At 33.4% G+C, this 15976-nt stretch overlaps 1 protein-coding gene across 1 annotated transcript in view; it reads left to right on the forward strand.

Annotated features, from left to right (window-relative positions):
• The window catches only part of SCN1A (sodium voltage-gated channel alpha subunit 1), a 129394-nt gene extending 116846 nt beyond the window's left edge, over positions 1–12548 (forward strand). The window contains 5 exon segments of the mRNA XM_011360191.1: positions 606–659; positions 2192–2329; positions 5363–5467; positions 7029–7299; positions 9309–12548. Coding sequence (XP_011358493.1) covers positions 606–659; positions 2192–2329; positions 5363–5467; positions 7029–7299; positions 9309–10486 — 1746 coding nt within the window. The 3' untranslated portion in view covers positions 10487–12548.
• The last annotated feature ends 3428 nt before the right edge of the window (positions 12549–15976 follow it).

The raw sequence follows: 15976 nt of genomic DNA on the forward strand, positions 1-15976 counted from the left end.
ATTTTCCACTGTTCTTACCCATATTAACTTATCATAAAAAATTACAGAGAACAGTAGAATATAAGATTATTTCTGGATGTCATGCTTCAAAATTCTTAAAAGGATATTTGCAATTCTGACTTTATGGATAACTGTGAACCTTGGAGTGTTAGAATCCAGACAAATCTTAAACTTAATCAAATCACTTTGATTACCTTGTGGATAGATGTCATCAGATATCATCAGTTCCAAATTCTAATTGTTTTGTTGCTACAGACATTGTCAAATGTGTTGACATTTGTATAGCTTTCTGAAAGTATTCCACCATATTTTGATAACACTTTAAACTGCATGATTTCAATGACTTTAAAGAATTGAGAAGTACTTGTGAGTTGTTTATCAAGCAGGAGGTTATATCGAATGACCATTTTATTCATTACGTATTGTAGAAATGAGAAGCTTCACTAAGATGTTGTGTTGGTCCAAAATTCATGTAAAATTTGTTTTTAAAAGTCTTTTGAAATGTTCCTTTTAAAAAATATATATATATATGTAAGAATATTTATTAAACATCAGGTCCGAATAATTTTTACTGCGAAGTAAAGTATGCATGTTCTTTTTAATAGGCCACATTTAAGGGATGGATGGATATAATGTATGCAGCAGTTGATTCTAGAAATGTAAGTATTTCCTACATCCTGTCTTTTTATAATATTGGTTAGGTGCTAAAATTAATTCAACAGAGAATAGCAGCTGAAAGAAATGATAAATGATTCTGTAATGATTTAAAAAATAAAGGAAAAAATTGACTCAAATTAGTATTCAGTTATACCAGTATTTATCAGAAAGATCTTACAAAGATAAAACAAATTATTCTGGAAGTCAAACTAAAGTGACACATTCATATATTTAATAACTAACAAATATCTGTCTATTAAATATTTTCTATTTTGTTTCCTCTTTACTAATTATATAATCAGTAATAATTTTAGCATGCAGGGGCATGTATGAAAAAATATATGATTACCACCAGTAATTGAAATGTATTGTTACTTTTCATATTAGACAGTATGAAAAGACAGTATGTTGTGCAGGCAGACTTCGATTTCTAGAACAGCCCTTTTTAAATTCATTATTTTATATGATTTTGGAATCCATAAATTTCCTGAAGCCTTTACCAATGCTGTTATCACTTCTATGGCCAACAGTTATCTTTAAGTCTATATCACAAAATTAAGACCTACCTTATATGATTTCTCCTACAATAGCTTCTTTCAAGCTTCAAGAGAACCGAAATTCATGTTCATTCTAACTCTGCTCTGCAAAACTTTGTAAAATTTAGTATTTTCTATCAACCTTCATCTTTCCATTTTGAAGCTCAATCCATTTAGTTTGTCATCATAAAAAATAACCTCTGTCCCTATAATCTTTAAACTGACCAGATAGAGCTCACTTTTCTCTTTCTTGATATGCACTTCCCATCAGTGACTTTATTTTTATGTTGAGCACCCTCCTGATATCCTCCAGAGTTGTGTTACTTTACTTTGTTATTTATTGTTTTGTATTGTGTGTTTGGTTGGTTTTTAACTCAATTGTCTTTAGAAGGACATAATTCTATTAGGGAACTATATAATGACTCTATTACCCTTTTACTAAGTAGAAAATGATAGTTCGATGCTAATTTACTCTATGTATAATCTAGAGAATAAATTAACAATCGAAGATTTGTAAGATGGCGTGTCCAGTTACATGTATTCAATCTGAAAAATTCAATGAATGTTGTAATGTTAAAGATATGATGCCGAACAACTAAATTAATAACTCAATTCTTGTTTGCTGGTAAATTCATGTGTGCACAAAGGGTTGTTTCTAAACAGTCTATACATATTTACTGAAGTAAAAATTTTTCACTAATAAATTTAAAATTATTAAAATTCAGTACTTTAAAAAATTTGTCAAATTTTGCACGCTACTGTCCAAATAGCAAGATATTAGTTGTACTTATAAAAATAGATTCTAAAGCACCCTAATAACCATATTTTTTACATGAAAACTTCCTTAAAGGCTACTTTCAGAAATTTTTTTAGAGACAATTCAGAGAAAAAAGAAAAGTATTGCTAGGCATTTCATTTTTTATTCTCATGAAAAAGCATCAATAACTTTCAGTATCAAAATGTTTTATGATATTTTACAAAATGTTCTCCTTTGGTAGGTGGAACTTCAACCTAAGTATGAGGAAAATCTATATATGTATCTTTACTTTGTCATTTTCATCATCTTTGGATCCTTCTTCACCTTGAACCTGTTTATTGGTGTCATCATAGATAATTTCAACCAGCAAAAAAAGAAGATAAGTATTTAATATTTTCTCTCCCACTAAGATAATAAAATTATTGAATGTGCTCTTGCTACCAAATAGTACTTGTAAAACCAAATTAGTGTATATATTGAAATCTCTTTTTGCATTCTCCCCCTCTGTCATCCACTACCCACCCATCTGTTTTGGAGTATAAAAAGCCAAAAATGATTATGTTCCATATTCCTGTGCATAGGCTCACAGAACCTCTCTCCTCTCTCTTTTTTTTTTAAATTAGGGACCACATTTTCTGTCTTTTGAAAGAAAATAATCGGAAAAGAACTAGAAAAGAATGCAGTTATATGCCCCTTTCCCAAAGTCAACTGTTTTACCCTTAAACTCCCCTCCTTAAAATAAATCATCCAGCTAAAACTGTTGGAATAGTTGCAATAAGTTAGGCATGAGATAGATATATTCTTCTAATGTTCTTTTCACATATTTTTTCCTTCATTCGTTCTTTTTGTATATTTCCACTTCATTCTTCCTAATATTTAATTATAAACTATTAGTTCATGTCTTGAATTAAGCAACTCTTTATTTTATTATCATTTATAAAGCCCATTTTATCATTTTAAATAAATATACACATTACAGAAATATAGAAAATAAAGAAATACTACTTAGGAGTAACTATTACTCACACTTATGTTTTTCTGTTCAAACATTCTCTAAACATATTCTTGTTATTGAAATTATTTTCTGTAATTATAAACTCTTTTTTTGACTTAACATAAGTATTTTCCCACTTTCTTAGGCCTTCATATATACATTATCATAATTTATTTAACCATTTTTCAATAGATTCGTGATTTAGATTGTTTCTAATCTTTAATGATTTAAGTAATGCCTTATCGAAGGTCTTTGTGCCAAAAAAAAAAAGAGAGAGAGAGAATTTTTAATTATTTATTTGAGATAAATTCCCAGAGCAAAGTATTTTGTTTCTGCAAAATAATATTTCCACTCATACTGCCAATAACAGTGTATGGATATGCCCAGGTCACTGTTTCACCAGCATCAAACATTTCTTGTTTCATCTCATTTGCTCAGTGTGTTTTCTTAATAATGAGTGCTTTTGTTGTATGAAACTCTTTCACCATAGACTATTACTTCCCTTATCCCCTTTTATTGTTATTAATATTATTCTGTAGTCAATATCAGGCTGCTTTGCTTCATTTGTTAGCCTGAGTTCCAATCTTCTGTACCTACTCGCCTATCACATACCTGCCATACTTATGATCTCTGACTTATCCTATAACTCTTCTACAAACTCGTCCAGTTTTTTTTTCCATCATTTGTACTGATTCTTGACAGAGTAAAAGTGCTTTTTATATGTACTTGAAACCATCTTGTAATATACACACTCTAACTCATTGCTACATTTGAATTTTTAGAAATCGTCTTTAACTTTAGAAAGGCAGTATGAATAGTGTAAGGAACCAAGTATTTAGTGTCTCAGTGAACCAAATTTTACCACTCACTGAGTATATGCTCTTGGCTAAAATGCTTGCTATTCGTTCAATTTCTGGGCTTTTCGTTTGTTTGTGTGTTTGTTTTATTAAATTTATTGGGGTGACATTGGTTAATAAAATTATATTTCAAGTGTACAGTTAAATAATACATATGTATACTGCAGTGTGAGTTTGCAACCCAAAGTTAAATTTCCTTCATCATCATATATTTGACCCCTTTACTCTTACCTACCTTTCCTCCCTTCCCTCTGGTAACCACTAAACTGTTGTCCATGTCCATGAATTTGTTTGTCTTGTTCATTTGTTGCTTTCAGTTTTATATGCCACATATAAGCGAAATCATATGATTCTCAACTTTTTGTCTGACTTGTTTCACTTAGCATGATAATCTCAAAATCTGTTCATGTGGTTGTAAATGGCAATATTTCATCTTTTCTTATGGCTGAGTAATAAACCATTGTATATCTGTACCACATCTTCTTTATCCAAGCATCTATCTAAGGGCACATCAGTTGTTGCCAAGTCTTGGCCACTGCAAATAATGCTGTTATGAACATCAGGGTACATATATCTTTGCGGATAATGTTTTCAAATTTGGGGGTAGATACTCAGAAGAGGGACTGCTGGGTCATAAGGTAATTCTATTATTAATTTTTTGAAGAACGTCCATACTGTATCCATAGTGGCTATACCAATTTACATTCCCACCAGCATTGTATAAGTGTTCCTATTTCCCCACCTCTACAATACTTGTTATTACTTGTCCTGTTGATGATAGCCATTCTAACGGGTATGAGGTAGTATTTCATTGAGGTTTTGATTTGCATTTTCCTAATAGCTAGTGAAGTTGAAAATCTTTTCATATGTCTGTTGGCCAATTGTATGTCTTCTTGGGAGAAGTATCTGTTCAGGTCCTCTGCCATTTTTAAATTAGATTGTTTTGTTTTTTCATTGTTGAGTTGTATGAGTTCTTTGTATATTTTGGATATTAGCCCCTTATCAAAGGCATTGTTTGCATTCCCATTCAGGTGGTTGCCTCTTTCTCTTGTTGATGGTTTCTTTTGCTGTGCAGAAGCTTTTTAGTTTGATATAGTCCCATTTGTTTATTTTTTTATTTTACTTCCTTTGCCTTTGAGGTCAAATTCATAAAATCCTCTCTAAATCCAAGGTCCATGAGTTTTGTACCTATATTTTGTCTATGCAATTTATTGTTTCAGTTCTTATATTTAGGTCTTTGATCCATTTTGAGTTAATTTTGGTGTATAATGACAGTCTGGTTTCATTCTTTTGCATGTGGCTTTAGTCTCTGTGTTTTTTTCCTCCATAAAATAACATCAAAAATAATAAAGTCAATTTTGTATAATTGTGAGAATTACATAATATTATAAACACCTAAAAAGTACTTTAAATTTTTCAAATTTAAAATTCCAGGCATGATTATTTTAACTGGTTGAATTTTGCATTTTTTAACTGTCCCTTTCCTATTTTAAGTTTAACATTGAAAAATTATATGCAAAGGGACACAGTTTTAACCAGTTTTGATTTTTCTTTTCTATACTTTGGAGGTCAAGACATCTTTATGACAGAAGAACAGAAGAAATATTATAATGCAATGAAAAAATTAGGATCGAAAAAGCCACAAAAGCCTATACCTCGACCAGGAGTAAGAAATACCAAATGATACGGGAAAAAAAATATACAAAAACAAAAACTTGCATGGGTTTTCTTACAGAAGAGATAGCAGCTAACATTTCCAGCAGCAAAGATCTCTTCCACTTTTAGAGCATCATTAATTAATTCTTTTATGGTAATGGTAAAAATTGTTCAAAAAGAGAAAGAACAAAAAAAAAGAGAGAAACAGAAGATGCACCCTTAATTCAAGGGATTTAGAATCATACAACTAGAATCCAAACTAAGTGTCCAAAGACATATAAATCAATGTGATGTGCACAAGAAAAAGATCATATAATTCAAGAGTAATTGCTAAATAATGTCAGAGAGAGGATCAAACCCTTGAGTAGGGTTAAAATATGTGCAATTTTCTGCTAGATTATCAAGTCTGGTGAAGTTTTGAGGAAACACCTCACTTTCATATTATTTTTTATTGAAGGTAATAAGTGTTTTAGAGGAGGAAAGGATTCTAGTATCTACTATTCATGTATATGACTGTAAAGTTAGAAATTACTAATGCCTACATAAGTCAGAATCAAATATAATTCATGATGACAAGTAATATTCTCATGTTTCCATGATGAAACAACCAAACAACTACTGTGAAATGGAGAAATCTTATCCCACACTGTACTGGTTTTTATGATGAAGATATGTGAAATTAAAATAACTCCTGGGGTGCATTGGGGAACAAAATTTTAGTGAACATTCATATTATGCTAGCCAACAGTTACCTTCTTGAGAATGATGAGTAATATATACTTTCTTTTGTTAGGCCTTAACAATGGAAGTAGAAATTAATTAACTATGTGTAGGAAAATGTAAGGTAGAATATATTTCAGAGTTCCTCAGTGGCCTAGGGAAATAAGCCAGACAATGGCCTGCAGTGACTGACAGTGGCAGAACTGGAGAGCAGAACCACAGATCAGTAACAAGAATGTGAATTTTTGATATCAAAGCATAACGAATGTCATTCTGGTCTGGTTACCCCTATGTAGGCTCAATCAGCTTTCTGTGTCTGACAATGTCAGCAAAGACTTTTTGGTGGGAGAACATCAGTACTGCTAAACATAAGCTTTAAATGTGTAATATTATAGGTGTGTCTCGGAAATTCCAAGTTCCCTAAACAGTTCTTGGAAAATAAGATAATTGGAATGACAATAGATACTGCATTTTGAAAAAGCTACATGGTCCAACTGATCATGGGACATTTTGGTAAAACAAAATAAGCAGGTTTCTTAACTTCTCACACTTTTAACATGTTAGTACTCATTTTGTGCCTCTGAGAGAAGTGTATCAGGATGAATTGTTGCTCATCAGAAATCTTTTTTTTGACAAGTGATTGTTATTCTGTGGAATACATATTGGTAAATAGAAATTTAGATAACTAAATCAAAAAATCAGTGTGCTATAAACCATCTTTTACAAAATTCAGGGCCACTGGTTACGATGTATAATACTAGAAAGGCAATTAATGCAGAAAATACTTATATAGATGTTAATGTGCACAGGAAAACTCTTCTGTTGCTAAAAGCATTTCTGTTTCTCTACAGAACAAATTTCAAGGAATGGTCTTTGACTTTGTAACCAGACAAGTTTTTGACATCAGCATCATGATTCTTATCTGTCTCAACATGGTCACAATGATGGTAGAAACAGATGACCAGAGTGAATATGTAACTACCATTTTGTCACGCATCAACTTGGTGTTCATTGTGCTTTTCACTGGAGAGTGTGTGCTGAAGCTCATCTCCCTCCGCCATTATTATTTTACCATAGGCTGGAATATTTTTGATTTTGTGGTTGTCATTCTCTCCATTGTAGGTAAGAAGTATTTAAAATCTCTTAAGCTCAGCTCAGTAAAATTAAATGTGGAAACAAACAAGTTTAAATTAGAGATCATCCCATCACTCAAAGATAACCACTGTGACAATTTTAATATATTTCATACAGGTATGTTTGTTTTTCTTCCAAAATGAGGCTCTTGATACATAAACACACACACAGTATTCTATCTTATTTGATCCATTTTCGACACTAGGTTCATTATTATTTCAATATAATAAAATTTCATTAATTTGAATTAGAAATGTGCTATTGATTAAGATAAAAATATTTTTGAAATGTTGAGCTAGAATATCCTATATTTAGATACCTCTATTGAAAAAAAGACTAGAAATTTAGTCTGGCATTTAGGAAGTACATTGCATCAGAGATGTGGATAAAGAATCATCAGCATGTAGATAAGAGTGGAAGTTGATGCAAGATAAGGGGAAGCATAGAGTGGGAAGAGAATAAAGATAAGAACAAAATGTTAGCAAATGCAGATGGTAGAGTTTTTAAGGGAACCAGGTAGAGATTTTCTAGGTTATCTTGAAATGAGTTGATAGTAATGGTGCATGAGAAAAGTGAAGTCCTACACTTCAAAACCTAGAATGTATAACGAGTCATGTGAACAATAGCTCATCTCACTAAAGATACGACTCTAGCTCCAGTGGAGAAAAAGTCTATGTGTGGGCTTTAAGTATGCATTCTTTCTTAAATCATATGATATGACTGAATCAGTATTTTACCATTTAATATGGGGTACCTCTATTGTACAGATTTTCATGTCATTCCCCGTCTCTGATAAGTTGGTCTTATTTATATCCAACTCATATGTTTTATGTAGCCTTTGATTCCTACAATAATCCATGGTGTAATCAGTTGTGGACAGGGTACTAAAGTTGTTCTCCTCTCTTCTCTCTCTGTCTCTCTCTGCCTCTCTCATACACACACACACACACACACACACACACACACACACACACACACACATGCACATGCACGCACACACACATTATGTAGGCTTACTTATCTATTACAGAATGAGACAGTGTAACTCAAAGGCACTTGATTTCTTGAGCTCCTCTTCAGTACAATTATTATTTCATGATTTAAAAGGCTAATGCTGAAAGAAGCTTAAAAGAAGAAGACTGAGAGACCAATGTCAAACACAGGAGACCAAAAAGAGCATCTGTCTTGAATCCTTTTAGAGATGCACCAGAGCATATGTAAATAAATACATGACTATTATAGAGGAAGCTAAAGAAAGCATCAAGTTCTTGGAGAGATGAAAATAGCATCAAAACTACAGATACTTTTAAGTGGCTAAAACTGAAAAGAGGATATATGATTTGGCAATTTCAGGAAAAAAATTTAAGTAAGCTAAAAATAGTCTATAAACAACTCTCAAAAGCAGAAAGTACTGTAAAATTCTTATTGAACTAAATATTGTCTTAGCTCAGACTACCATAACAAATTACCATAGAATGGGTGGCTTAAAAAACAGAAATTTATTTTCTCAAAGTTTTGGAGGCTATAAGTCCAAGATAAGATCAGCATAGTGGGTTTTTAATGAGAGCTCTCTTTCTAACTTGTAGAAAGCCACCTTCTCACTATGTCCTCACATGGCTGGGCAGGTAGGGGAGTGGAGAGAGACAGCAAGCTCTCTAGTGTCTTTTCTTATAAGGCCACTAATCCCATCTTGAGGGCCCTACTCACACGACCTCATCTTAGCCTAACTAGTTCCAAAAGGCTCTATCTCCAATTACCATCACATTGGGGGCGGTTAAGGCTTTTAACATATGAATTTGGGGAGTACAAAATTCAGTCTATAGCAAACATTGAGTTAATTTAATATTTAACATAAATTAATATATGTATGTCAAATTTAAGATTATGTAACCAAATTTCAATACTATGAACTTTAATTGGGAGCCTGGACAGAGACTTAAGTATTGTTTTAATTGATAGCTTCTTCACTGGTTGGCATTCTCATTTTTTGTTCATAGGCATGTTTCTGGCTGAGCTGATAGAAAAATACTTTGTGTCCCCTACCTTGTTCCGCGTGATCCGTCTTGCCAGGATCGGCCGAATCCTACGTCTGATCAAAGGGGCAAAAGGGATCCGCACACTGCTCTTTGCCCTGATGATGTCCCTTCCCGCCTTGTTTAACATCGGCCTCCTGCTCTTCCTGGTCATGTTCATCTACGCCATCTTTGGAATGTCGAACTTTGCCTATGTTAAGAGGGAAGTTGGAATTGATGACATGTTCAACTTTGAAACTTTTGGCAACAGCATGATCTGCCTGTTCCAGATTACCACCTCTGCTGGCTGGGATGGTTTGCTAGCACCTATTCTTAATAGTGGACCACCTGACTGTGACCCTAAAAAAGACAACCCTGGAAGCTCAGTTAAAGGAGACTGTGGGAACCCATCTGTTGGGATTTTCTTTTTTGTCAGTTACATCATCATATCATTTCTGGTTGTGGTGAACATGTACATTGCTGTCATCCTGGAGAACTTCAGTGTTGCTACTGAAGAAAGTGCAGAGCCCCTGAGCGAGGATGACTTCGAGATGTTCTATGAGGTTTGGGAGAAGTTTGATCCTGATGCAACTCAGTTCATGGAATTTGAAAAACTGTCTCAGTTTGCAGCTGCTCTTGAACCTCCTCTCAATTTGCCACAACCAAACAAACTGCAGCTCATTGCCATGGATTTGCCCATGGTAAGTGGTGACCGGATCCACTGTCTTGACATCCTGTTTGCTTTTACTAAACGGGTTCTGGGGGAAAGTGGAGAGATGGATGCTCTCCGAATACAGATGGAAGAGCGATTCATGGCTTCCAATCCATCAAAGGTCTCCTATCAGCCAATTACTACGACTTTAAAACGAAAACAAGAGGAGGTGTCTGCTGTTATTATTCAGCGTGCTTATAGGCGCCACCTCTTAAAGCGAACTGTAAAACAAGCTTCATTTATGTATAATAAAAATAAAATCAAAGGTGGGACTAATCTTCTTATAAAAGAAGACATGTTAATTGACAGAATAAATGAAAACTCTATTACAGAAAAAACTGATCTGACCATGTCCACAGCAGCTTGTCCACCCTCCTATGATCGGGTAACAAAGCCAATTGTGGAAAAACATGAGCAAGAAGGCAAAGATGAAAAAGCCAAAGGGAAATAAATGAAAACAAATAAAAATAATCGGGTAACTAATTGTTTACAGCCTGTGCAGGTGATGTATTTTTGTCAACAGGACTCCTTTAGGAGGTCAATGCCAAACTGACTGTTTTTACACAAATCTACTTAAGGTCAGTGCCTACAAAAAGACAGTGACCCCTTGTCAGAAAACTGTGACTCTGTGTAAAGGGGAGATGACCTTGACAGGAGGTTACTGTTCTCACTACCAGCTGACACTGCTGATGACGAGACAAAATGGCTACTCAGAATGTAGGGACCAGTTCAAAGGGGTGCAAACCTATCATTTGGGGGTCGATTAACATGAAACACTTTAGTGTAGTAATTGTATTCACTCTTCGCATTTCGACTGCCACATTTGTCACATTTTTACAAAATCTGTTAGTGGATTCATCTTTTTTTTAAATCCATATGTTGTTTATTATATGTGACTATTTTTGTAAATGAGATCTGTTGGAAAATAGACTAAAAGACCTCTTTAACAGATATGCCATAGGGGGTAATGGCAATCATGTGGCCCTCTCATCTGCACAAAGATGTGGTTTGCATGAGATCATGCTACACTTAGAGATCATGCATGAAAAAAAAGTTATAAGGAAAACAATGTGTTCTTAAATTGCATCCATGTTTCTGGGAAGTGTAATTAGGTGATAGTTGGAGGTGCTTTGCTCATCTTGTTTTGTCAAATCTAGCCCCTAGACCAAGTAGATCATTTGCGGGGGGAGGGTAGGCCATTAAATTAGCAGGTGCAAACTTCATTCAAATGTCTGACGTCATAAATATTATGTTTCTGTTTGTTGTATTAAAAAACTAAATAATGAGCACTGCTTCCCCTTGAAGACTGAATTGACAAAAAACTCTTTATAAATTTCTGTTTAATCCTGCACTTTGTTTAGCCATCTTCAGCTCAGCAAGATCAACACTGTATATGTTAATGAAATGCTATTTATTATGTAAATAGTCATTTTACCCTGTGGTGCATGTTTGAGCAAACAAATAATGACCTAAGCACAGTATTTATTGCATCAAATATGTACCACAAGAAATGTAGAGTGCAAGCTTTACACAGGTAACATAATGTATTCTGTACCATTATAGATAGTTTGGATGCTATCAATGCATGTTTATATTACCATGCTGCTATATCTGGTTTCTCCCACTGCACAGAATCTCATTTATGAGAAACCATATGTCAGTGGTAAAGTCAAGGACTTTATTTCTTTAATTCATTAAGCAATAGTTTGCAGCACTTTAATAGCTTTTCGGTTATTTTTAAATTTTAAGTGGATAACATATGGTGTATAGCCAGATTGTACAGACATGTTTAAAAAAAACAAACAAACACTGCTTAACCAGTTAAAAATGTGTTTAGAATTTTATAAGCAAATATAAATACTGTAAAAAAAAAAGTCATTTTATTTTATTTTTCAGCATTATGTACATAAATATGAAGAGGAAATTATCTTCAGGTTGATATCACAATCACTTTTCTTACTTTCTGTCCATAGTCTTTTTCATGGAAAAAATTTACTAAATAAGAAATGAAAATAAGACTGGGTAGTTGTAGATATCTGCTTTTTTATTACATTTGCTAATTTTAGATTATTTCATAATTTTAAGGGGCAAAGAAGTTTCACAATTCACATCCAAATTATGCTTTGCAGTTGTAAAAGGATATAAAGTTTTATTTACATTTTTGGTAGTGCCTGCATTAACTGATTGAAAGTAGTGTTTCATTTTCATTTCTGTTCTTTTTTTTTCTAACTTCCATTTATGTTTTCATTTATTTGGAGTCATGCTGCTCTAGATTGCTCTAAATATGATGTGGGTTTCACATTTTTTCCCCACAAGAACAGAGAGTAGTGAACTTGTATAGTCAATTACATCAAGATATTTTGTGTTTCTTACAGAAGCAAACCATAGGCTCCTCTTTTTCTTAAAACTTAGATAAACTGTGTTCGTGAACTGCATGCTGGAAAATGCTACTATTACCCTAAATGATGCTAACTAACATTAAAAATGTTCAAAACTAATAAAGATTACATTTTTATTTTATTGGTTGCCTAGTTACTTTTTGTTAAAAGTGTTTTATAACAAGGTGAAGATATTTTTATTCTATAAACTTGGGGGAGGGGGCTAAACACACACACATACACACACACACACACACACACACAAATGGGTCTACCTAGGCTTACAAGGTATGTCTTTTTAAGAGAAGGAACTGATATCAGAGCATAAGCTGGTGGTTCCAGGAGGAAAAGTATGGAAACCCAAGCAATGATGGACGGCCACTTGAGTTACAAAAAGAATCCTTTAAATTTGTATTCAAAAAACATAAAAGTTGCTATGTGTGAGTTGGATATTTTGTTTGCACCTCCAGAACCATGCTTTTCCATGCTTCTCCACCCTACTCTGTGTGAAGGTAATTGTATGTATTGCATCATTCATTGATAAATCTATTACTCTCTACCTCCCAATTATTTTGGCCAAAGGGAAGTCCTAGCAGGAAAGTACCATCAGAAAGCACCAGCGAGAAAAGAGAGAATTGGGTATTTACTCCTCAGTTCCTTCTTTGCTGAATTGCTCTGGGTTGGCGGTGGCTTCATCTGTCAACAGAAAGTTATAATTCAGGTCAGATAGCCTCCTTTTACAATGAGAGCTACTTCTTTTAGGTTCTAGTTGCCACTCTCTGCCATTGCTCCCTTTGACATGTGGAAGCTGGACTTCCTTGTTTCTTATAGCTTTCCCCTAACCTTGCAGACACCTGTTTAAAATGCTCCCTTCATGAAAACTTTCTGTTGCCTCATTTCAGCATGCTGCCCAACTCCTGCCTGAATGCTACAGTAGTTAAATAGCTTGTAAAAATGTGCAAGAGGCAAAGATTTGCCCTGGGTCAGCATGGAGGCTTAATCTAACCAGCTTTGGAATAGAGAAGCAGTGACTGAGGGAACTATGAGAAAGTCGAACACAGAATTCACAGAGATTGTGGAAAGGTTACTAGAGTGGTCTAGAGAGTGAAATTTACAGTCTAAAAAACTTAGCTAAATTTATGAGGAACGAGAAGCTTTCTCTTCTCAGAATATCACAATCTCAGTCATGAAGCAAGAAGGGGGAACACGGCCTCCATGAGAGAAGAAGCAGTCTTGCCCTGCTTCTCTCATCCTTCTACTACTTACAGACCTTGCCTCTTCATAACATGTCCCTAAAACAACATGACAATTAATTCTGATTTATCAGGGGCTGAAAAAAAATTCCCATTTTCAATCAACATAAATAAGGGTTATAGGATAATACCTACAGATTTTTTTAAACTCCACATCCACACCAGTATTCACCTTTCTAAATACAAAGAGAACTAGAAAAACATAATAGTATAAAACACCATATTCATAATTTATAATAATATAAAACATCATATTCATTTTTGCACTATTTTGGATAATATTTTTTTGTGACAAACAGTAATTTAATGATCATGAAATGTTGAGTCATGTAAGTAGGACATAGGAAACAGGTTAAAGAGGTTTCCCACTGGCCAAAACTGGGGTAATTTGACATCAAAATAAATGATAGTAATAGATTGTAATCCACTGAATAAAATAAGAATTCACAAGTATATAGTGATATAAATGAATGGAGAGAAGAAAAATTTCTTACAGTGGATTGTTAGCTAACAAGTATAATAGAACTAATGAAGTTAGAGAATCACCATTTGGCTATCATAATGACAATTGATTTGTGTAAGAATAATCGATGAATACTAAGCTCATGGGTGAGTTTGATGAGGAATAGGAAATTTACATTATCTCAAAGTATCTCATCTGTATTAATTTAAAATTTGAAAAAAGGAAGAAAGTTTACAGTAGAGAAACCTAGCAAACGCTACCTTCAAAAATAACATCATCAATTATGGAACCAACTATACTGAAAAAGACACATCACTATTTGGTATCCAGCCAAGATTGAACCTAACCTTAAGAAAAATCAAATTGAGAACATTCTATAAAGCAACTAGACTGAAATCTTCAAAAATGTTAATGTCATGAAAAATAAAGAAAGCCTATGAAACTGCATGAGGTTGAAGAGCTATGAAAACTAAACACAATGTGTGATTCTGGGTTGAATACAGGACAGGGAAAATAATAGTGATTGTGGATATTATTGGAAAAGCTGACTAAATTTGAATATAGAATGTTGATTAATTATTAGCATTCTAAAAGTTTTATGTTTTCTAACTTTGTTAAGTCTAGTGTGGCTATTTTTATAACTATAGGTAATGTCCTTGTTCTTGGAAAATACACACTAACATATTTAAGGGTGAATGGGATAATATCTTCAACTCATTCTCAAATGAGTAAGAAAATGAATTACATGTGTAAATGTGTGTATGTAACTATAGATGTATAGGTAGATATAAATATAAACATGTGCGTGTCTTCGGGGAAGGAAGGATTTTTTGTTGCTTCTGTACTGTTGAAGTGTGAAGTGTGTATGTATGATGTATTCACTCTGTCACCTGTTTTGGGTGTCTTAGCTAGAATTTATTATTTCTACCCTCATGATTAGACATGCTGTCTCTAATTATTTCAAAGTATACTCTATTTTAACGATTATTTTTGTTTTCTGGAAGTCATCTTCCTGAAGAGTCACTGACTTCCATGATAATCCCTATATTGCTAAAAATAAGAGTATTTTTGGAGAGATCTGTAGTATAAGACCCCAGTATTTGAAGCTAGACAATTTAGATCTAAATTGGAGCCTCGTGATCTAAATTCTGGTGATTCTGTTCATATGGCTTATTGACTACCTGAGCTGGAGCACAGACACTGCGAGTATAAACTAAAAACTCCAGAGTGCCACAGACTAGTACTCCCATGACAAGGTTTTCGTATGCCTACGGTTAACCCAAGAAATTAAGAATAATGTTATAAATATTACTAAATCTGATCATATTCAATTTAAGGAATTTTATTGTAAATGTGTCTGTTAGATTATTTTTTTTAAAAGACCAAATCATTATGTTAAAAGATTCTTTTAGAAATTGTGGTGAGAATAAAAGATAGTGAGTTATTTGTTTTAATATTTTATCTGGCTAAATTAAAAACTGGCAACCTTGTGTTGGTCTTTCCACTTATATCTTATTGGTACATATAATCTAGAATCTAAGGAACCACCGGAATTGATGACTACTCGACCTCATAAGTTTGTATGTTTGTACGTGTGTACCAGAAAGTTCAGACATTAGAATGATATAAACTACATTAAGGAAAGAAAATACATTCTGTAATTGCGTATTCTATCACATGCACACAGAAATTTTATATAATTATGCAATAAAATTAATGTTTCTGAATCATTATGAATTCATTAAAATATTTTTAACAAAAAGATATTATTGTTATTCTATCAGGTGCAGCTGATAGTACATTTCTTCCTGGCACATGGGAATATTCTAGGAGGTTGTCAATTAATA

Source organism: Pteropus vampyrus, unplaced genomic scaffold (assembly GCF_000151845.1).
Source record: "Pteropus vampyrus isolate Shadow unplaced genomic scaffold, Pvam_2.0 Scaffold2, whole genome shotgun sequence".
Lineage (NCBI taxonomy): Eukaryota > Metazoa > Chordata > Mammalia > Chiroptera > Pteropodidae > Pteropus > Pteropus vampyrus.